General features: G+C 41.9%; 1 protein-coding gene across 1 annotated transcript in view; it reads right to left on the bottom strand.

The window, feature by feature from the left end:
* Window positions 1-23,695, bottom strand: part of MANBA (mannosidase beta) — a 313,152-nt gene that overhangs the window by 108,164 nt on the left and 181,293 nt on the right. Inside the window, exons 9-10 of the mRNA XM_069230206.1 lie at window positions 23,520-23,637; window positions 6,179-6,265 (exon numbers count right to left, since the gene is read on the bottom strand). Coding sequence (XP_069086307.1) covers window positions 6,179-6,265; window positions 23,520-23,637 — 205 coding nt within the window. The remainder of the gene's footprint in view (window positions 1-6,178; window positions 6,266-23,519; window positions 23,638-23,695) is intronic.

Below are 23,695 nucleotides of genomic sequence, written 5' to 3'. Positions count from 1 at the left end.
AATGTATTTTTCAAACCTAATTGGCAGAAAATGCTTGACAATCTGTAAAAGATTGTAGGAAATTTGGAAACTGGTTCATCTGAGGATGGGCAATAAACAACCTGTGACAGATTGTTCAGTTTCAGAGGAGGCCTGGATGAAACATGTGGAATAGTGTATTCAGTACCACATATGGCGGGGCACATGAAGTAAATAAAGACCTCAAGAAAGCCTCAGGATCAAAAATATAAGAGGCTATAAAAACGCTTTTGCAGTCTAGAGCAGTAGGGCCCAATAATGTCCCGCAATCTTGGTGAAAGTGAATATTCACTGGTGGAGCAAAATCCTCCATATTTTATTTAGAGCAATAACTCTCACAGAAGTAATGCAAGTGAGTTGGAAGGGGAAGTGCTTAATTTGTGCCAGTGGTTTCCGGGACTCGGCACCGACACTTATTTGTCAGCACTTATAACATTAACAGTCTACCACATAATGGCGCAGTTTGTCAAATTTAGAGACGAGCACAACAACAGTTGTTTCTTAATTAAATACACATTATAAATGACTAATACCTGCTGCCAAAGCTATTCATAAAGCTTTGGAGGCATGGGATAGTCAGAACAGTCACACTTGTGCGAATATGATGGTTAATAGTTATGTTGTTATTACAATTGGCAGCGGCAATGGACGGTGCAAGCAGAAGTGACTCTCTCATGAGGACCCTGGCACTTATACTTTTACAAATTAAGCACTGAGAGGGGACAACAGTCATACCCATACATAAAAAGGGCTCTGTTTCAGACCCAAAGAATGACAGGTTAATTGGTCTTATGGATGTGGCAGACGAAAAAGCCCTGATCCCTGTACAGCAAGGTGGCTTTAAAGATCGCCACTCGATATTTGATCATTGATTTTGCTTGAGTGCAATGGCAAGAACGACAATTGACCTGAAAGAGAACTTGTTTTACTGTTATGTGAATTTCCGAGCTGCCTTGGACTAGGTAAATTGAGATATACTATGGGGATAAGATGGAAAAGATGGACATCCCTAGGGGTCTGCTTAGTATTTCAAAGGAACTCCGCAATGGATACGGCACAAGTTGAATTAGATAGGGTAGGAACATTATCAGAGATAATCGAGCTAAGAAATGGTTTGCAGCAAAGCTGAGTCTTGGTCCCTACTCGAGTTGCACTTTACATGGAAGACCTGCCGGAAATACTAAAAGACACAGCTTCCGTGTTGCCGAAGATGAGAGGGCATCAGGTGTTATGTTTGCTTTACATGGATGATCTGGTGATAATGAACATGACACAAATAGACACATGACATGCCTTTGATAGATACATTACAGGTAAGAAGCTTACTGACAATATGGAAAAACAAAACTTTGGGTATTTGGGACCAGAAAGAAAGATTTTATATGGAAGAGGGGAAATATATCATTATCTTTGCATGCACTTCACAAATTATTTAAGATGGAATATGCATTGGGAAGCAATTGAAGCTAATGCCCTATCAACAGTTATGGACTATGTAAATGTAGGAAGGAGTTTGGAGGATCAAACTTGAATACAGTTTTAACAGCATATAATGCAATGGTTATGTCCAAATGACTCTGTGGAGCAGAAATCATGTACTTCAGTGGGAAAACTAGTTGGACAGAATTTAAAATGCACTGTATCATCTTCTCAGCCAGCAACCACGTCTCTTTCAGCCACACCACCGAACTCAGCTGGACAGACCACCGCAGCGTCCACTTCTCCTACCAGAAACCAGTCACTCACCCCCACCGCTAACAACCCCCCGGATGCAACTGGAGCAAAATATCAACGGATCAACTGATCTCCACTCTCGCCCGGGCCCCACCCCCTAGGACCCCGGACACCAACACAGCCACCACCAACCTGCATCGCTCGATAGAAGACTGTGCCAACACCCTCATACTGCTCAAAAAAAAAAAAAAACACCTCCCACAGAATCAAGGACCAGCTGGTTCACCCCAGAACTACAGGAATTCAAATGGCTATGTCGCAGAATGGAAAAAACCTGGCACCTTGACCCTACCAACTCCAACCACATCGCTTTCAAGGATGCCCTACGCAAACATCACCAACTGATCTGCACCACCAAAAGGACCCACTTCAAAAACCGCATCGACGCCAACGCTCACAACAGTAAAGAGCTCTTCGGCATCGTCAATGAGCTCTCCACCCCCAGGACCTGCTCCAACAAACCCCCGCCATCACAGGAGTTCTGCAACTCACTGGCAACCCACTTCCGTCGAAAGATAGAAGAAATCCACAATAGCTTCAAACCCCAGACCCACCAGCTGACTACAAACACCCAAGAACCCAACGCTCCAAGCAACACCCACCTCCTCCACACCTGGACCCCCGTCAACATAGAGAACACCGCCACCACCATGGCCTCCATCCACTCCAGATCACCATCGGACCCCTGCCCACACCATATCTTCAATAAGGCAAACATCATCATCGCCCCCCCCCACCTCTGCAAAACCAACAACAGCTCCTTCGAGTCAGCCACCTTCCCAGAAAGATGGAAGCATGCAGAAATCAACGCCCTGCTGAAGAAACCAAAGGCAGACCCAGACGACCCCAAGAACTACAGGACGATCTTCCTCCTCCCCTTTCCAGCCAAGGTCATCGAAAAAATCGTAAACAGCCAACTATCCCGGTTCCTGGAAGACCGCAAGGTACTCGACACCTCCCAATCCGGATTCCGCAGAAACCACAGCACCGAGACTGCACTCATTGCTGCCACAGACGACATTAGGACCATGCTCGACGAAGGAGAAACAGCAGCACTCATCCTCCTAGACCTATCCGCAGCTTTCGACACGGTATGTCATCACACTCTCCGCACACGCCTCCACAACGCTGGAATCCACGACAAGGCACTCCACTGGATCTCGTCATTTCTCTCAGGCAGAACCCAGAGAGTCCGCCTCCCACCGTTCCTGTCAGAAGCCTCCAGAATCATCTGTGGCGTTCCCCAAGGATCTTCGCTCAGCCCCACGCTCTTCAACATTTACATGCCCCCCTTGCCAACATCGCACGAACCCACCACATCAATAGTTTCCTACGCAGACGACACTCAGCTCATCCTCTCTCTCACAAAAGACCCTACAGCTGCAAAGAACAACCTCCACAACGGACTTCACGCCATCGCCAGCTGGATGGAATCAAGCCACCTCAAGTTAAACACAAACAAGACAGAAATCCTCATCTTTGGCACCAACCCCTCAACTTGGAATGACTCCTGGTGGCCCACCTCCCTAGGAACCGCGCCCTCACCCACCACCCACGCAACCTAGGCTTCATTTTGGACTCCACACTCAGCATGACTCAGCAGTTCAAGGTCATCTCCTCTTCCTGCTACAACACTCTCTGCATGCTCCGCAAAATCTTCAAGTGGATTCCTGTCGAAACCAGGAAAACTGTCACCCACGCCCTGGTCAGCAGCCGATTGGACTACGGAAACGCCCTATATGCAGGAATAACAACTAAACTCCTACCAAAGCTGCAAAGAATCCAGAACGCATCCACCCGCCTCATTCTGGACATCCCATGCCGCAACCACATTTCCCCCCACCTCAGAGACCTTCACTGGCTACCAGTATCAAAGAGGATCACCTTCAAACTCCTCATCCACGCACACAAGGCCCTCCACGACACAGGCCCAGCCTACCTCAACCAGAGACTCACCTCCCCCCCCGCAATCTTCACTCCGCCAGCCTCGCACTCGCCTCCATCCCCCAAATCTGCTGCACCACCGGCGGAGGAAGATCCTTCTCTCACCTAGCCGCCAAGACCTGGAACTCCCTACCGCTCCACCTTCGCCAGACCCAAGACCTCTTGACATTCAGGAAACGCCTCAAGACATGGCTCTACGACCAGTATCTCTCCACCCCAGCGCCTTGAGACCCTACAGGGTGATTAGTGCGCTCTATAAATCCTTGATTGATTGATTGACTGAAAAGAGCTAAATTCTCTGACTCACTTCAGGAGTGACCTTCCAGTTAATCTTTCAAAAAACAAATTACGTGTGAAATGGAAGCAAGGTCCTGAGAGAGAGATTAGACATATAAAAGGTAAGAAGTCTACATCTTAATTTTGGGCAGCTTGGGAGAATGGCACCTCGTACCCCCATCTTTCGACACTTGTTAATACCTCAATGAGGTAGGACATTTTAAAATGTTGAATCGGGTTCAACCCCTTGTAGTGAGGTGGCCAAGCGGATGAACGAATCTAAAGGTCGATATAATAGTGGGCTGGGGATCAAATGTTCAAACTCTCATATTTTACTGGACTGTATGTTTTTTAGGATGGAGCGTTACAGAGTTTTAAAAACAGTCTTAGTGAAATATGGTATTTGTAAGAGATAGGAAGCCTTGCCATTTTTAGCCAATATGCAGTTTTTTATGTGGTTTATTATTTACTATGCTCTCCCTAACCCTTCCACATCCTCTTTCCCCTCCGCCCCCCTTTTATTCATCCCAAGCCTTTGGATTGAGTAAATGAAGGATATACTCCCAATTAACACTTCTGGATTTCTTTCCTCCTCCACCCCTCCATTACTCCAGTCAATCTAACTAACAAACTCTCATATCCACAACTCAAATTAACTCATAATAATACTAAAACTGTACTCATTATTAAATTATACTAATCCATCACTAATTCTTGTTGGGTACCGGAGTAGCGTGCTACTCATCGAAAAGCGCTTTGACGCCTCGTCAGGGGTAGTAAGCGCTATATAAATACGATTACAATACAATACAATACAATTATACAATAGGGTTTTTACTAATTGTGATTAAGGAAATATTAACTAGAGTTAGGGCTGAGTAGCCTTTGTGACATGAAATAGTAATTTTTACTATGATTAAAAGTAAATGATTTTAAATATTTTATGTATGTGATGTATACAATACTGGTTTTATTTTACAAGATATTTTAATGTGGTAAATGGAATTATTGTATGAACTTTGTTTAATGGATCATGGTCAAATAAACATATTTTATGAACTGAATTGCTGTTTCATTGCTGCATTTGGGAAGAGCTCTAGATTTAAAACAGTTTAGTAGGCAACAATGTGGAAAGGAAGATTACACAAAGGCCCATATGTAAAGAAGTTCCATTTTGCATTACCTAAATAGCGAATCTTAAGAAATCGCTATTTAGGAAATGAAAAATGGAGTGTGATAAAATTGTGATTTCGTGAGGAACTGCAAGACCTTCCCTACCTATAGGGCTAAGCCCCCCCTTTAAATCTATGGGAGAAAAAAGTGCTTTACTTGTAGAGTGCTCCTATGCCCTCTGGGCTAGTGTGTGGTGCAACGCACTACATAAAATGCATTTTGGATGCCTTTTCACAGTTTGCACATTGGTTACCATTGAACTGGATTTAATGGTAATTACATATCCTAAATGCCGCTTTTGCATTTAGAAAATTATTTGTATATGTGCTTAGGAAATAGCAAATAGGAAATCCCTATTTCAATTTCCTATTTTGGTAAGTGCAAAATGAGATTTCTACGGGGTAGAGATTGCAATTTGCAATGCCACAAAGCTCTTTTTGTACACAGGAAAAGGTTGCTTTGCATTTCTTAATGGGACAAAATTGTGATTCAGCCCATTAAGAAATGCAAAAGGCTTTTGTACACATGGGCCAAAGAACCTTTTCAACGTCTTTCCCAAGATAGAGAAGTTTGGAAACTGGTTTTAAGTTTTGGAAATCTGCAGGGTCAAGACTTAGACTGGCCAAATCGACCTAGGTGTTGATCTGGCTGGATAATAAGGTGCAGAAAAAATACTTTCTTCAAGGAGAAACTGATGATTCTAAAAATAAGGGGTCGCCAACATAGATGGAATGATTGGTGGGGGCAATAATTTGTAGGAGAGATTGGGTGTCAAGTGGAATCTTCCTTTCTGCTCAAGTGAAAGGAGTAGAAAAACTTCATTTACCAACAAATTAACCTCCATCGTCAGATTTATTTAGGGTTATGGCCTTATATCTTAGTTTCAGCTTTTTTAACATACATGGGTTGATTACAGAAAATGTGACCTACATACCTCTACCCTTTCTTGTTTAAAGACTAAAAAGATATTGAATTCCCAAATCTTTACAAATAATTAAAAAACGAATGTGGCATAAAAATACATCTGCCATACCTGGTGAGTTACTTCTTTTCTGACAGATTCAATGAAGTCAGGGTCAGTAGGGTAAAGTGCACAAGCGAACATAAAATCCTGCCAAATCTGAAAGACAAATATGAAAACAATGCACTTAAATTATCTAAGGAGGTCATCCACTTAGCTAACTGATTCTGCCATGTGTATAATACCATTCATGCATGCATAAATGTTGTCTCTATTGAACACAATTTACCTGTAAAACATTGCCAGAAAAAGTAAATATGTACATACAGAACGCCAAAGTGCACTTCAGAGCTACTTCTGTAGCAGTGCCCTTAGGCCTATGTTCTTCTATTGAAATTATCCATTGTACGTTCAATTGTACACCCACTGCTAATGTGCTAAGTAGCACTTATTTCTATGTAGAGCAGTTATTTTATAGCAGGGCTATGAAGCCTCAATAAAATACTACAAATTCAAAAGAAAGAGATGCAAGATATTTCTTTGTCTTACGTTATTAAAGAGCAGGGAAGGACGAGCAGCGGATGGATGGATGGATGAGACCATTGTGAAACTACAGAGCCTTTGAGTGACGTTGTGTGTCATCTTTCTAAACTCATGCTGACCTGTAAAGTTGGTCAAAGTATGTCTATACAATCATCCTTGAGAAATAAGAAAAAGTGACACTGCTTACTCTAAAAACTTGTGTTGTGGCCGCACTCCAAAAAGCCAGTATCAAGGGTGCTGTAACCGATGAGCTGTAAAATATACACCCAAGAAAACTACAATGTGAAAGGGCACCAGAAGGAAGGGGAAATGAACTTCAAGCTACTCACCCAACAGGGAGATGCTGGTTTGCAGGAGGGCAGAGACACTACAATTACTTAGATGAATCTAATTCCTTAACAATGCAGTTGAGTATGTATAAAACTGAAGGATTCATTGTGTGAGAAACTAATGTTTTTATTCTATCCTAGGTTTTCTCAGATCCATAAAGTACACTGCAGTTCCATTGGGGCTGTTCTGAAAAGTAAGGGTCAACGACTACTTTAATTGAGCTGTGTAACTGCACTTATTGAAACCGCTTTTTTTACTTAAACATGTTTTAAATGACAAAAAGTAGACCCATAAAATTACAACTCTGATAGACACTAATACTAAATTAAAGGATATAATACTGCTTAAATCACTTAAGGAATTAGTAATTGAAGCAAAGTCCAGGGTCTGTCATAGAGCCTAGGCCCATGCTACCCCACTGTGGGATTCTGAAAGGTTGGGCCACCTAGGACAATGTCCAGGCTTTAACAAATTGAATCTAATTGGCTTCTTGCATGTTCGAGATCTCTGGGTCTGGGGAGACGTAATATCCTTTTCAGAACTCCAAAAAGATTAGGACTTGTCCTCCACAGAGACCTTCTGCTATTTACAGATACAACATGCCCTAAAGGCAGTGATCCCCAGGGGACAAACCCCCCTCCATAATCGTCGCCATTAGAAGACAGACTACTAGATGAGCACATGCCCCACATGGCAATCTCCTTAACATAACAAAAATAGTCAACAATTGGCCGACTCCCTGGTCTGCCTGCGTGAGCGTTGGAGGGAGGACCTGGGAGAGCTGGCTGGCGACGAATGGTCCAGGGACCTGGCTTCCCCAAGAGAGGTTGTTGTTAGGCAAGATTTAGACTAGTGCAATTAAAGCTATTGCATTGCATATACTTCTCCTGTACAGCACTCTGCAATGTACAGCACTCTTCAAAATGAGATGGAGAACTGACACATTGTCGCAAAGGCTGTGGTAACGAGGGTACCTTTTTCAACATCATATGGGATTGTCCATTGATACAAACTTATTGGAACTCAGTGGTGAGGTGCATGTCTGTGGTCAGCGAATGTAACCTACAGGGTTATGCCAAAAGGGGCCTTCTTAATGTATGGGAAGCTGCGAATATAAGTCGCATGGACCAGATTTGGATAACACTGGGAATGATAGTTGCAAAGAGGAATATAGCCAGGCTATGGAGACGGTGGTGCAAATAGAAAAATGGAAGAGGAACATGGACTGGTCCATAGTTGCTGAAAGCTACGAAGGTAGGGGATGTCCAAGAAAATGGGAAAAGGTCTGGGGCAAATAGAACAATTACTGTGGATCTCCCTGCTCAGCCCCGTTTGGGTTGGGGATCAGAAGGGCTATATCTGATGTTGGGATGGGAGTCTCCGAGAACACAGAAGAGGGTCATGGGAGAGTGTGATAATGTATTAATGGGACTATGTGGAACAGACTTATTGGAGGAGGTACACGCTGACTTGTTGTTCGTATTTACTTGTTATATGTAGTCAACATGATAAAAAGATTTTTTTTTTAAATCATAAAACCTAAATTCTTTCTTTAGACCTTTAAATTTTATTAATATAAGGCTACACCTATTTCAAAACATTATTTCCAAATATGAATTGTTTGTATAAAAACCTCTGTGAGGAATGTAGTCATTTGAAAGCTACGTTCAGTGAGGAATTTTGGATAATAAGGATAAAAGACTCAAGGTTTCAAAGTCCATTAAGATATCATATTGAAGTTAGGCCAAATGCCTCTCTCTCTCTCTCTAGCGAAGTGTTAAGTTTCTGAACAGGATATCATCTAAGAGCAAAGCAACCTTATGTAAAGCTCTGTGAATTAGGGTTGCATGATTTCTTGACCTCATCAGAGAAAATGAACTGACTTTGATTAAATTCAAACAATCCTCCAAGCAGCATTTGACTTGGACTCCATAGCAAAGAGCTTGTCTCTGATAAGAACTTCTACTTTATTCTGAACTTTAGGTAAGAGGGAACCAAACATGAAGCAAGACACATTTTATTTACAAGGTATCACACTGTATAACACACATCAGCACTTACTAAAAATTACATGATGCCCACATCCATTAACAGTGCTGCCTAGCACTTGGGAAAGTAAATCCTTAGATGCATTCCCTTCACAGCAGATCTAGTGACTCAAGACTCTATGGATATTTTCTGTTCTTTTGAGTTCCTCTTTGCCTTTTATTATGAGATAAGGTGTAGCTACAACCCTTACAGTGTTTGTGCCAGATATATTTTAACATCACACGATAACCTATTGTAGCACACCACTTTACTATGCATTCTCAAAGAATAGGGGGTCATATTTACAAGCCACTTAAGCCGCTGGTGCGTCACTTTTTGTGACGCACTAGTGGCGCATAGTGCAGACCCATATCTTCAAGTTTACATGTAGCCACATTGCATTTCTTTTTATGGTCTCGTAGATATGGTGTAAGGCAACGCAGCGCAAGTCGCTGCATGGCCTTAAGCTGCGTTAGGGAGGATTACCATGGGCACGCAATGCCCATGGGTTTTGAAGCTTTCCCTGATTAAGAAGAATCTGTAAACTTGGGAATGCTTAAAAACTGTATGTCTGTAAGCCTCCCCAGGGCAGGTGCAACAAGGAAAAATAAGTTTATTTATCCTCAATGTTTCCTTATTCTGCAGCACACATAGAAAGGAATATGCCTCTCTGGATTATTTTTGTGCAGAAAGTTTTCCCTTTCTGCACAAAAACAATTCTGCCAACAACACAGACATGCTTGCACCATGATGCCTGCATTGGTGCTAGGCAGCAATTCTTGCGCCATCACAGGCAGAAAGGACAGAAATGCACCGTACCTTGTAGGTACGGTGCATTTCTCCATTTCAAGTTGGAATGGGGCAACTCATTTGAAAGGCTTGCTTCGCTGCCCCATGCCAACTTCTAGTAAACATGCTCATGGAAGACTTAACTTAACACGTGGTAAAGAGGTAGGGGGTTAACTGATGAAGGATAATTTGTAGTCATGTGTTAATCAAATGTCAAGGAATTATTTATCTTGGCTTTTCGATCATCAGGGAGTTACGGGACTTGATGCAGTTAGTATAATTGTTAATGCAAACGTTGGGCACCAATGGTTGAGACTTGACTCACAGTCAACTACACACAGCTGAAGAAGAGGTACGTACATCATTACGTTTGAAAAATTAAAATCAAATATTCCAGCAGAGGTTGTATTACTTGTAATATATGGTTCAATTAAACATTTATTTCATTTTGTATTCTCTAGATATGATCTGTATTTTTTTGAACACGTCACTCAACTACTGTAAGTAAAAGCAAATTTACAGAATGTTTGTCTCGCTTTTTAAGATGAATAATGGAAAAGGTAATGATACATCATGTTCATGCCTCCTGGAATGGAGCACAGGGAACAGAAGTGAGACTGTGGTGGAGGCAAGCTTCAACCAGTGTCTAAAATGAGGCCTCTGGTAATTTCACACTTGGTAAACCTGTTTCCAAAGTGTAATGGGTATTTAGGGGTATCGAAATAGATGGAGGTCAATAGATTTGAAAAAAAGAAAGACACAAAAAAAGACCCACATCTTCCTGTGCAATTTTAAAGTAAACATGGCTGAGGAAGAATTCCTTTAAACCAATACTTGCATGGACTATAAGCAACAGTGCTATGTCACCTGTCATACATTCTGCCAAAGGTGGGAGTAAAGTATCCAATGTGAATATATACGGAGTATGAGATATTGCATCCTCATGAGAAGTCACATTTGCTGCGCTTGGACAACTAAGGGATTTTAAGTGGACTCTGTATGGTAAGAGTCTTATTGCTATTAGAAGAAACTCTGAGAAACGTTCCTTTTCCACTAGGTTTAGATGGAGAATCCTGCCCATAGGGAAATTTGATAATCTAATATGGTTGGAACCTGTGCCTTACAATGAAAAAATTGTGTAATTTAGAACAAAGCTGTTTCTTTCGAAGTGATAAAGAATACATATGAATTATACAGAAATTATTTGCTTAACCCCTTCGCTGCCAGGCCTTTTCCCCCTCCTGTGCTGAGCCTTTTTTTTTTTTAGCAATTTGGGGCAGTTCGCGCTTAGGCCCTCATAACGTTTTGTTCACATAAGCTACCTACGCCAAATTTGCGTCCTTTTTTTCCAACATCCTAGGGATTCTAGAGGTACCCAGACTTTGTGGGTTCCCCAGAAGGAGGCCAAGAAATTAGCCAAAATACAGTGAAAATTTCGTTTTTTCAAAAAAATGGGAAAAAGGGTCTGCAGAAGAAGGCTTGTGGTTTTTCCCTGAAAAGGGCATCAACAAAGGGTTTGCGGTGCTAAAATCACCAGCTTCCCAGCTTTCAGGAACAGGCAGACTTGAATCGGAAAACCCAATTTTCCAACACAATTTTGGCATTTTACTGGGACATACCCCATTTTTACTATTTTTTGTGCTTTCAGCCTCCTTACAGTCAGTGACAGAAATGGGCATGAAACCAACGCTGGATCCCGGATACCGCAACATTTCTGAAAAGTAGACAAAATTCTGAATTCAGCAAGGGGTAATTTGTGTAGATCCTACAAGGGTTTCCTACAGAAAATAACAACTGAAAAAGAAAAATATTGAACTTGAGGTGAAAAAAACATACATTTTTCTCTACGTTTTACTCTGTAACTTTTTCCTGCAATGTCAGATTTTCGAAAGCAATATACCGTTACGTCTGCTGGACTCTTCTGGTTGCGGGATATATAGGGCTTGTAGGTTCCTCAAGAACTCTAGGTACCCAGAGCCAATAAATGACCTGCACCCTGCAGTGGGTTTTCATTCTATACCGGGTATACAGCAATTAATTTGCTGAAATATAAAGAGTAAGAAATAGCTATCAAGAAAACCTTTGTATTTCCAAAATGGGCACAAGTTAAGGTGTTGAGAAGCAGTGGTTATTTGCACATCTCTGAATTCCGGGGTGCCCATACTAGCATGTGAATTACAGGGCATTTCTCAAATAGACATCTTTTTTACACACTGTCTTACATATGGAAGGGAAAAATGTAGAGAAAGACAAGGGGCAATAACACTTGTTTTGCTATTCTATGTTCCCCCAAGTCTCCTGATAAAAATGATACCTCACTTGTGTGGGTAGACCTAGCGCCCGGGACAGGATATGCCCCAAAACACAACGCGGACACATCACAGAAAACAGAGCAGTTTTTTGCAAAGTGCCTACCTGTAGATTTTGGCCTCTAGCTCAGCCGGCACCTAAGGAAACCTACCAAACCTGTGCATTTTTGAAAACTAGAGACCTAGGGGAATCCAAGATGTGGTGACTTGTGGGGCTCTGACCAGGTTCTGTTACCCAGAATCCTTTGCAAACCTCAAAATTTGGCTAAAAAAAAAACACATTTTCCTCACATTTTGGTGACAGAAAGTTCTGGAATCTGAGAGGAGCCACAAATTTCCTTCCACCCAGCGTTCCCCCAAGTCTCCCGATAAAAATGATACCTCACTTGTGTGGGTAGTCCTAGCGCCCGCGACAGGAAATGGCCCAAAACACAACGTGGACACATCCCATTTTTTCATAGAAAACAGTGCCTACCTGTGGATTTTGGCCTCTAGCTCAGCCGGCCCCAGGGAGGGCAGAAATGGGCTAAAATAAATTTGTCCCCCAACCCCCCCCCCCCGGAGCAACCCTTGCCTACGGGGTCGCTCCCCCTGCATGACACTGGCGCCAAAAAACAAATCCCTGGTGCCTAGTGGTTTCTGCCCCCTTGGGGGCAGATTGACCTCAAATCGGACAATCTGCCCCCAAGGGGGGCAGAAATGGTCTAAATACAATTTTCCCCCAGGGGAGCGACCCTTGCCTAATGGGTCGCTCCCCATCTCTAAAAAAAAAAAAAAAAAAAAACATTTGCCCTGGCGCCTAGAGGTTTCTGCCCCCCCGGGGGCAGATCGGCCTAATACCAAATAGGCCGATCTGCCCCCAAGGGGGGCAGAAATGGCCTAAAATAAATTTACCCCCCCAGGGAGCGACCCTTGCCTACGGGGTCGCTCCCCCTGTGTGACATTGGCGCCCAAAAAAAAATCCCTGGTGCCTAGTGGTTTCTGCCCCCTTGGGGGCAGATTGACCTAAAATCGGCCAATCTGCCCCCAAGGGGGGCAGAAATGGTCTAAATACAATTTGCCCCCCAGGGGAGCGACCCTTGCCTAATGGGTCGCTCCCCATCTCTAAAAAAACAAACAAAAACAAAACACAAAAAAAACATTTGCCCTGGCGCCTAGAGGTTTCTGCCACCCCGGGGGCAGATCGGCCTAATACCAAATAGGCCGAACTGCCCCCAAGGGGGGCAGAAATGGCCTAAATATAATTTGTCCCCTAGGGGAGCGACCCTTGCCTAAGGGGTCGCTCCCCACCTAAAAAAAAAAGAAAACATAACAAAAAAAAAAAAAAAAAAAAAAATGATCCCTGGTGCCTAGAGGTTTCTGTCCCCCCCCTGGGGCAGATTGGCCTAATAATAGGCCGATCTGCCCCCGGGGGGGCTGAAAAGGCCTTCCCAAAAAAATGCCCCCCCTGGGAGCGACCCTTGCCCAAGGGGTCGCTCCCCTTGCGTGAAATTCACGCAAAAAAAAAAAAACTCCCTGGTGTCTAATGGTTTCTGCCCCCCTTGGGGGCAGATTGGCCTCATCAAAATAGGCCAATCTGCCCCCAAGGGGGGCAGAAATGGCCTAAATATAATTTGCCCCATAGGGGAGCGACCCTTGCCGAAGGGGTCACTCCCCACCTAAAAAAAAAGAAAACATAACAAAAATAAAAAATAAAAAAATGATCCCTGGTGCCTAGAGGTTTCTGCCCCCCCTGGGGGCAGATCAGCCTAATAATAGGCTGATCTGCCCCTAATAATAGGCCGATCAGAGCTTCCAGCGCGATGGGGGAGACCCTGTGACTAATCAGCGTGCGCTGACGTCACGGGGGGTTGGGGGGGGTCGGGGGTGGAAGGGGAAGGGCTTCCCCTTCCATCCTTGACTTGGGGGGTAACCCCACAGAGGGAGCGCTAGTGCTCCCTCTGGGCTCTGTGACCAGGACGTAATGGTTACGTCCTGGGCACAGCAGCACTGTGCCTCAGGACATAACCATTACGTCCTGGGCACAGAACGGGGTAAACAAAATGCAACAGAATATGATGGGAGATGAAACATTTGTACTCTCTGTAGACATTTTAATTTCAAGGTAGAACGTTTTCTCTTTTCACCAAATGGGGAAGCTTGTGAAAAAAACATAAATGGCCTCAATTCAATGGTGAAAACAAGGCATAGTGAAAAGCTGGGCAGAAATTTTGACGAAGAACAATGGGAGGCCATTTTCATGGATTTAATTATCTAAATGTTAAAATAAAAGACTCTCCAATGAAAATATTAGTTGCTAGAGGAGAAGTTTGAAATGGATCTCAGAATGATGATAGATGCTGAATGTGCAAAAGTGAAAAAGGGCTTCTTAAAATGTATGCTGTACAAATCTGACAAGTCTAATGTCTTTGGGACTGATCTGGATGGAATACTCCATCACACACTTGACAGATATAACATCTGCCGTATTACAATCTCCATATGATATAATGGGATCATAATATGGCAGACGGGATATCCGTCATGTTTGTGACTTAGTAACCCCGTCCTCCAAGGTTGTAATCAGGCCTTTACTGTTGAAACATTTATTATATTTTCTGTGACAAAAAAGAAATGACTGTGAAACAGTACTTGCAAATACATTAATTTGCAGACCTGTGTAGTCTGCTGATTTGCAAAGTTCTAGTCTCACCCTAATGTTACTATTGAGAAGCTGGTTTATAGGCACAGGTTCTGGAATAATGTTAATATGTTGCTAAACTTTCAGCTGGGAGTTAAAAATGTATACGCATTTCATTGTTATATGCAAAATTTCCATTCTAAATTGTGAAAGTCACTCCAATCTAGGCATTTACAGTTTGTGCCTACCGTTTTGTGCTTCGATATATGCCCTTTGCACTGTCATTTTTATTTGGGGGATACATGGTTTGTTTTTTTACTACATGGGAACCAGTAGTTTTCTGTGTTAGAACCTATTTTCTAACAGCTTGATTAACATTTTCTTCAATTAACAGCAAATCAACTCTGGTTTGTTTTTGTTTTTATTTTATAATTTTTCTCTTTTGCTCAAACTTTAGATAGCAATGATGTGGCATTATGTTGCGTTGTATACCTCTGCAGCTCTTTGACCTCTCATAGGCCACGCCCTATTGAACAGCTCAATGGCAAGTACACAGACGAACAATAATTACGTTCAGGAGATATTTATTTTGATCTTACCCAGTGCCATGTACACCAAGAACACTTGTGTCTAGATTTACACATGCAGTGTGCACTCATGTTTTAGAACAAAAAGTAATGTCCGAGCTTTTCTCTTTTAACATATCGCATAGCCTAGCGCCTAAGTAATTTACTATCTGATAGATGTACACTGAATATTCCTTTGTAACCAGACTGCCCAGGTAATCATCTAGCTAATAATTAAAGGTCACTGTCTGTAAAGACTTTCCCCTTATTTCAACTTTAGCTTGTCAGTGTTTTGTAGCACGATGAGCTTTTGATTGATCGAGCTTCTCTGATTCGTATTAGTTATTTAAGTTGTCATTTTCTTGTGTTGATCCTCACCTGAAGTTAAGGCTCTCCTTTGTAGGAGTCTCTCAATGTATTCACATAGGTGATGGATGGGGGAGGGGGCCTGCAGCACCCCCAAAATAACCATGCCAAGGTGCAGAAGGAGAATGAGCAATAAGGATGCCTTTACATTTTGTTTTCATCTTGTCACATTTGCTGTGCTTCAAAGATAGAGGTCAAATGTCAGGACATGTCTTGTAACAAATTGCTGCTTATTCTTTTGTCTTGGAGATTGGTGTTTACTTTCTCTGACTGCAAAGTTAGAGGATTTAGTAAAGTGAACTATGTGACACGGTTGCTGGGGAACAGGGAGTGTAAAGGGAAGGGCTTTAGGATTTCATTTTTTCTAACAAGTAACAACATTTAAATACCTGTAAATGAAATATTTCAGACTATATATCAGCAGTTAGTAAAGCAAAAATAAAACATGTTTTTTGTAATTCTGAAGTGTGATGGAAAAAAGATTTTAACTGGATCAAAACAAATCAAGACACTTTACTGGTAATGCACAAATGATAAATACTCACTGAAACTTGATTTACACACATTATCGTTTTTCCACTATATCACCTTATCAGTAAAACTGTACATGTTCGAATGTAGTGGCTTTACAAATAGAAAGTGTTCTGTCTGTAAATACCACACCATGCTTTAATAATATGTTTGCAACAGGGTGCTCACAAATGCACCACTAGCTACATATTATACACTTATCATTCTCTTATTGGATACAATGGCTGTACTTGTGGATTTTTCAAAATCTCTATGAATTCACTGTTGTAACATTGATGGCAGCACCCACACTCTGAACATTTTTCCAGCACCACTGAACATCAGTGTTGTTTACTATTCACCATTCCGGCTAAACAGTATGGTTTATCTCTCTCCCTTTCTTCATACTGAAACTACTGTTCACAATGACAACAGTACTGAGTTGCAAGTTTGGCAACAGTATAGTGTTCTAGGTTTTTCTTAATATGCCTAACAACTTTTTTGTTGAGAGTTTTGATTTCTGGGGCCAAATGTACAAAACTATTTAGCGGTTGCAAATGGCAATTCGGCCATTTGCAACCACTAAATGGCCTTGAGCCATGTAATAACCCTATTCTGCAAGTGTTAACATATTACCGACTCGCAATATAGGGTTTGGGAGTCGCTATTAGGAAGGGGCATGTAAACGGTGTCCCTTCCTAATAGGGAGTCACACTGGTATGTAGGAATGTTTTGCGACTAGGAATGCGGTCGCAAAACAATTTGCAAATTACCACCAATTTCAAATTGGTGATAAGCCATTCGCAAACTGGAAGGGGTCTCCACGGGACCCCTTCCCCTTTGTGAATGGGAGGGACAACATTTTTTCAGAGCAGGTAGTGGTCCCACATACTACTGCCCACTCTGAAAAAATGAAAAGAAACCTTTTCATTTTTATTTTTTAAATGCATCCCATTTTCCTTTAAGGAAAACAGGATGCATTTTTTTTGTTAAACTGCTTTATTTAAAATTCAGTCACAGGCATTGTGGTCTGCTGACCCCAGTAGGCCACCATTCCTGTGAGTGTTGGCCATTCCAAATGGATCGCAATTTATGGCCTGTCTCATGAAAATGAATAAGGCAGGTTCCTTGCGACCCATATGGGAAATGCTAACAATGTCTGAGACACTTCTGTACATCAGGTTTTGCGACTCACAAATTACGAGTCACAAAACCTGACGTTGGTACATGTGGCCAAAACACAGTATAATTTGGCACATCTGAATTAAAGCTGTGAATTTTCTAGGCAAGAAACTGTTCATTAATTAACTAAAAGAATTATGTGCAACAGAGACCCTTTTGTGAAGCATTCAATTAGTGCCAATGAGTACCACAAAATGTTGTTTTGGGATTCAGGACTCTTTCAGTGCCTCTCAGGGGCAGCGGTTTGCAGGCCAGATGTAAAATTCCCTGTGCCGACTGTCAATCCATCCATGTCCGCCCAGGCTAAGGCATTGACATTCTGATGGGTAGAGCAGGGTCTGAATAATTTCAATTTGGCAACCAACCTTCTCCTGTTTGCTGCTCCATGACCAGTACTTAATGCCAGTTCTGTCCACCCTGCCCCTGCCAGAGCCACACCACCACTTGAGGCTCGAGTTTCTGACTAGTCCACCATCACCAACAGTGCTGAAGGGCTCCATCAAGTCCTTCAGCAAGCGCTGAAGATGACTTTTGATTCAGTCAAAGGGGCAACTGGAGCAACATTGTCAGCCGACACCTGTCTGGTAAACTTGAGCAGTGAGGGCGCCAGCCCATGCAGCCACAATGCACATCATCAAACAAGTCAGGTGAAAATAAAAGCAGTACATGGGACAACCCTACCTGACAGCAGTGTGAATGGTAGAAGCAGGGCTAAAGGTTCTGGATGTCTCCTTGCACCATAGACTAATGAACTGAACTATCTTCATCAAGTCTATTACAACCGCACTAGAATATGAAGGTTGAGAGAGGGGATAAACCGACATTGTATATGATGTAAAGAAGAACTAGGATTCTTTGGCCACATGCATTGGAATTTCCCAGTCATACACAACGACTGGCCAAAACACATCATAGACTTTCAAAAGTTATTGGTAGGGCAATTATCCTGGACCCCAAAATGGCTGAACTAGGCTTAATGGACGAATGTGGAGGGCACAAAGAGACATTGCTCGCCATTAGCAATTAGAGGAGGCCCCGTCTGCAAGGGAATGGACAGGAGGAATGAACTACTGTGCAAAGGCTGAAGAACAAGTGCATGCCTCCACAGGATGCCGTCAAACATACTGCAGTATATGGGGCATGTTGTAAGATGACCCTGTGTAAACAGCTAAATATGCTTAGGGGATGCATCAAATGTAATGTCTATACTGGTTGTGACCAAACTGTGCAATGCTGCATGTTGTTGATCATCAAATTGTTAAAATCATTAGATGCAGGGCAAAAATGGGCCCTCTGCTGTGGATAAAATATTGTCCTGCCTTGCTAGATGTGTTGAGTAATCTGACGGACAGTGTGTGCATTGTGAGTTTTTTCATTGTTTGGATCAAACTCTTCTGAGGGTATGCTTGTGTGCCTGTCCCCCCCTACTCCTCATCGGTATGTTGCTTTGCGGAGTCAAAGGCAGGTTTCTGGAAAGTAATAGTAATGCCCAGAAAAACTGTACAACTGGCTTCTCTGTGCAACAAGTGCAGCAGCTACTGAAGGGTCGCAGGTGAACATAGAGGGGCCTTTTTCACAAAGATAAATTTACATGTGAAAATGTACTCAGGTGTAAATCTAATCCTGCATGTAGGTAAATCCACACTGTTCTGTTATTCATTTCCTAGTGTAGATTAACACCAAAGTCTAGACTTAGACGTTTCTGCTCCCTCAGGTCAGGAGGTAGAGCCATCTAAGAGTGAATTTACAAATGCACATTTACTACTAGTAAATTTTCACATGTAGGTGGAGATCTCTTCCACCGTTGAGAAGGTCCCACTATGGGAAAGTATATAGAAAGTTAATAAAGTTTATTAATTTTTTACAAATATAAAAAATATTTTAATGTAAAAACATCTGTGAAATAATTAATGTTAAACTAGAACTATTGAAATAAAATGTAATAGCATATTAATTCTTCAAACTAAATGTTTATTAAATAATTAAAATATATTCATTTATTTTATAAATATTTTATTTTAAATAAAATACAAACATCCCACTCTCACTAGCATATTAACTTTCAAGTAATATTTAGTATATTTCATTAAAAGTTATGTGTTTAATGTATTTTTTATTTCTAACAAAAGTTCAAAAATACAATTTAATATTTTGATTAAACAAGTTAACTATTACCTAGAAGTACCTAACACATTATACATATTCACTTCATACACATTCAAGATCACTGAACATTGTAGGGTAGCACTCCTCGTGTCCTTAGTACCCCTGAGGATTTTGTTATGCACACCACGGTTTCTCTCAGTGTGATAAACTATAGGCCTGCACTGAAGTCTTCTGGTGCACCAAGGATGTATTTTCCAGTGCGGCAACGTTTCTTCAGGGATGAGTTACTCCCTTCTGTTTTTAGTTGCAGGTCACTTACACACTGGTTAGAGTTAGAAGCAAAGGTGAGGCATTTTATTTTGGGACAGGTTAGATAAAGTTCATGCTCAGAAAACTGCTGCCTTGTTTCATGAGGGCAGTCACGTAAGGTAATGAAAAACGGGTTGTTGTGCTTTATACAGCAGGATGGAAGCATGATTGTGCTCTGTGCCACGATGTTGTTAGCTAAACAGTTCCTTGGGCACTCTTTACATTGTGTTGGGGGACAGGGCACGTCATATGTGGCAAGCACAACATGCTAGAAGTATGAACGATGGGGCCCTTTGGTGTTGTGTACAATATAGTGCTGGCTACAAATACAGCTGTCATTTGATTCTGTGCCATGAAGGCGATATAGCACAAGTCCTGATTTTTCAACCAACATCACCAATAGTGCTGCGCCTTAATTCTTTCAATTTATTCAGTCCCCACTTTCTCCATGGGCCTGCAACTTACTTTATGTTTAGAAGTGTTGAATGACAGAATGGTACTGGCTCAAAGTAAACATCAGGAAAGGCTATTTCAATGCCACGCAAGGTGCCAACTACGTTCTGTTGTGAGTGCCCTGGACATATGGGGGCCACCAGTACCACTCTTGCTCTGTATGAAGTGTTGCATGCATGGCCAGAGTGCCGATGAATGTGCTATACATTTCAGTGCATGACTGGGCATACCTGTGGGTTCTCTGTAGGGATGAAGACATCATCCCTGTGCAGAATAGTGGAAGACAGAGTAGAGCAAAATAAGGCATTAGATTGTAAGCTTGGTCTGGAATCCTGTGCCAGTGTGGATGAGGGCTGACCAGAGCGTACAGATAGTGAACGCTTATTAAACCTGGGAAAAAAGTCTAGATACCAAGTGGATGTCCTTGTGTTTTACACCAGGTGTGACATGCTGTCTGACTACTAGTTTGCAGTTGTATGAAGCATGAACAACCATTGCTAGGTCTTTTCAAAACACTGGACAATTAACATCAAAGTTCTTCCATTTATAGCCAAGACCTCCATCACAACCAGGAAAGTATGAGAATGTTTCATGGAAGCCCTTGCAGAGCCTTCGTTTTATTAAGCAAAGTCATGGGAAAAGTGTGCTGTAAAACGCACTAATTCACCCCATTGTTTAAAAATGCTCTTGGGAGGTACAAAACCGTCCTTGAGCAAGGCAAGCTTGCTTGTTCACTGCTATCTAGTTTTTGGGCACTTTCTAGGCAGTGGGTAATGCCAGTGGTAGAAGAGGTTCTGGAATGAGTTTGGTGTCAATTCCAGCGACTGTTACCCCTCATAGATGCTACATTTTCCCCGAAGATAAAACAGAGGTTGTTAACTTTAAGATTTGGTGACATTCCAACCTAGACGTCCTTCCAAAGTGGAGAGAAGCTGGCCAAAGAGGAGACCAGAAATGCTGCTTATGTCTTCCGGCAGACGAGACATTACCCATGTCACCTGTATCTGTCGAGCTTTGGTTTTACAGCAAAGAGGTTCGTTGAAAAAAAGAATTAATTGTATTAGGTCCTGCAGACCAGCTCTAATTGACTCATTAGACCCAAGGAACAGGATGCTAAACATTAGGTTGGTACAGTTCTTGGAAGCTTTTAAATCACTTATTAATGTAGACCTACGGCCTCGGGCATTGATCAAGAGGAATGATGAAGAGGGCCCTGAAGGGTACTTCTTTTTGGTACCATGAACTTCTGTTGTTTTCTATCCCGCTAGTCTGGGCATAAAGTTTGTGTCATGTCTAAATAATGGCGCTTGGCACGTATTGCGTAAAATGGACATCTTATAGGCATTTGTCAGTTTAACACATCAAATACCGATAACATTTTCTAAAACGTATTTATATTATGGGGCAGGCTGCTAGGGTCCTTGAATTTTTGTTGTCTCATATACCGCCAGTCCATTTTATGCCGGATAAATGTTTTTATGACTAAGCAACAGCAGCTTTGCATGTTTTGTGTTAACTTGTATATCGTATAGGCTTTAGCCAGTTTTAACCTTTAAGTATTAGCACTCCTTGCACTTTGTGTAATTGTGTTCGTTGCGTAGACTGCAGAGATTTCGGTCTAAACGGCTATGGTCCAAATTAGTAAACCGTGTTTTCAGGATTGTATTTTATTGTTCTACTTTGCACATATAACAACAGAAATAGTTAACTACGTACTCTGTGTAAATTTTGCACATTGTGAGGCTTTTATTGCTTTTTGTCAGTGCAGGCTGTTATGGGACGGTAGCTAGGATTAGACCTAACCAGCTTGCCTTGTCCTACGGCCATAGTCTGACTAAGTAAGAAACGAAGATCTGCATAGCTGATGGTATATGAATGATTATTCTTTACTTAAGTTTTTATGTGTTTATATTCTGAACGGTATCTTTTTCATGATGTTTATGGTTTTTATTAACTAAGAAACAAATGTACTCACTCAGTGACTGTTTGTGCCAGTGTTTAGTCATGTGTTAAGTTGTTTATTACACATGCCTGATTTCTACTATGATAGTAGTATGTTTTGGTACACAGTGCGTGCATTTACGTGGTCTTTAATCGCTAAGCTCTACTTTTTCCAAATTTCTTCCAAATAATTTGATAATTTATTTTATGTGTTGTGCCTTTTGTGTGTGTGTTTCTTCAGATATGAAGTGGCTGCCCTGAGGGCTATTATTGACATTAATTTTGGCAGAGAAGAGCTGTTGCCAATCCAATTAGCTCCTGACTGTTTAGCACAGATGCAGATTTATCTTTCATTTTTTTGTACAGGTAATTGAACCTTAACTTTGTGGGGATGTGGTTGTTGGCCTGCTGCTCTTTATCCAATTTATCGATTTGTGGTCAATAAGTCTATTCGACAGTGAAGAAAGAGAGACGATTGCTGCTGGTCTGTCAGCTTTATAATGACAGACTGTTTATTTTCTGAAAATATGGTACCGATCCAGCCCTTCTGGTCTGGATCTACGTCGTTGACTCCTGATCTACATTAACTAGAGACATCAGGCAGCCTATCAACTGTACAGAAATAAGTGCAAGAGTGCAGATGAAACAATTGTTTGTTTATACTAACCCAGAGGCATACACGGTCTTTCCTAATTAGATTCTTAGGTTCTCTTATTTGCCTTTTACACCAAACAAGGAACGAGGATTGCCCGCTTCCATCTTGCCATATACTCTTTCCCATCCTTTCATCTACTCAGTGTCTGTCATTTTGTGGTTCGTTTTGCAGTCGAAACTATAAACGTCCTGTAGTGAAGATAAGGTAGACTTATATTTTAACATCTCTTCATATATCAACTCTGCTTTCAGCCCCGACAACTTTCCTTATTAATGGCCTTTCGTGTTCACCGACAGCCAGCGATACTGCTGCCCAATCACTGGCCTACTGCACTCCGAAGGAAATATTTTATGGTGCAAGGAAATGATAAATTGATATGAAGCAGACGGTGCAATGATAATACCAAACTGTTTTTAAAGGGACCGAACAAAACACATTTACGAGTCACTTGCAGTCCATATGCTTACCATGTGTGAAGACAAGTGAAAAGTACAAAACGCTGACTATTAAATGCAAGGAATTTTATACAAAGAAGGAAGAAAGGGAAGAAAGAAGACGGGACAGGGAAGAGGACGGAAGTGACGCAGGAAGCAAAGAAGGGAGGGCGGAATAGGAAGGAAGGAATGACAGATCATTTCAAATTAGGCAGGGTGCTAATGGGCGATATGTTGTTTGGAGTTTACCAACTCTCCCTCGTTGTAATTACCATCAGTCCAAGCTCATCGCAGATTTCATAGAATTCGTCCTGTTCGTAAACGCCTCCTCCCCATACTCGCAGTGTGTTCATGTTGGCTTCTGCTGCGGACTGCAAAAGGCGCCTCATCCTGTTGGAGAAGGAATCACAGTGTACATTAGGTCCATGAGAAATACACTTCAAATAAA

This window comes from Pleurodeles waltl, chromosome 1_1 (genome assembly GCF_031143425.1).
Source record: "Pleurodeles waltl isolate 20211129_DDA chromosome 1_1, aPleWal1.hap1.20221129, whole genome shotgun sequence".
NCBI classification, from domain to species: Eukaryota; Metazoa; Chordata; class Amphibia; order Caudata; family Salamandridae; genus Pleurodeles; species Pleurodeles waltl.
This window is presented reverse-complemented; position numbering and strand designations above follow the sequence as displayed.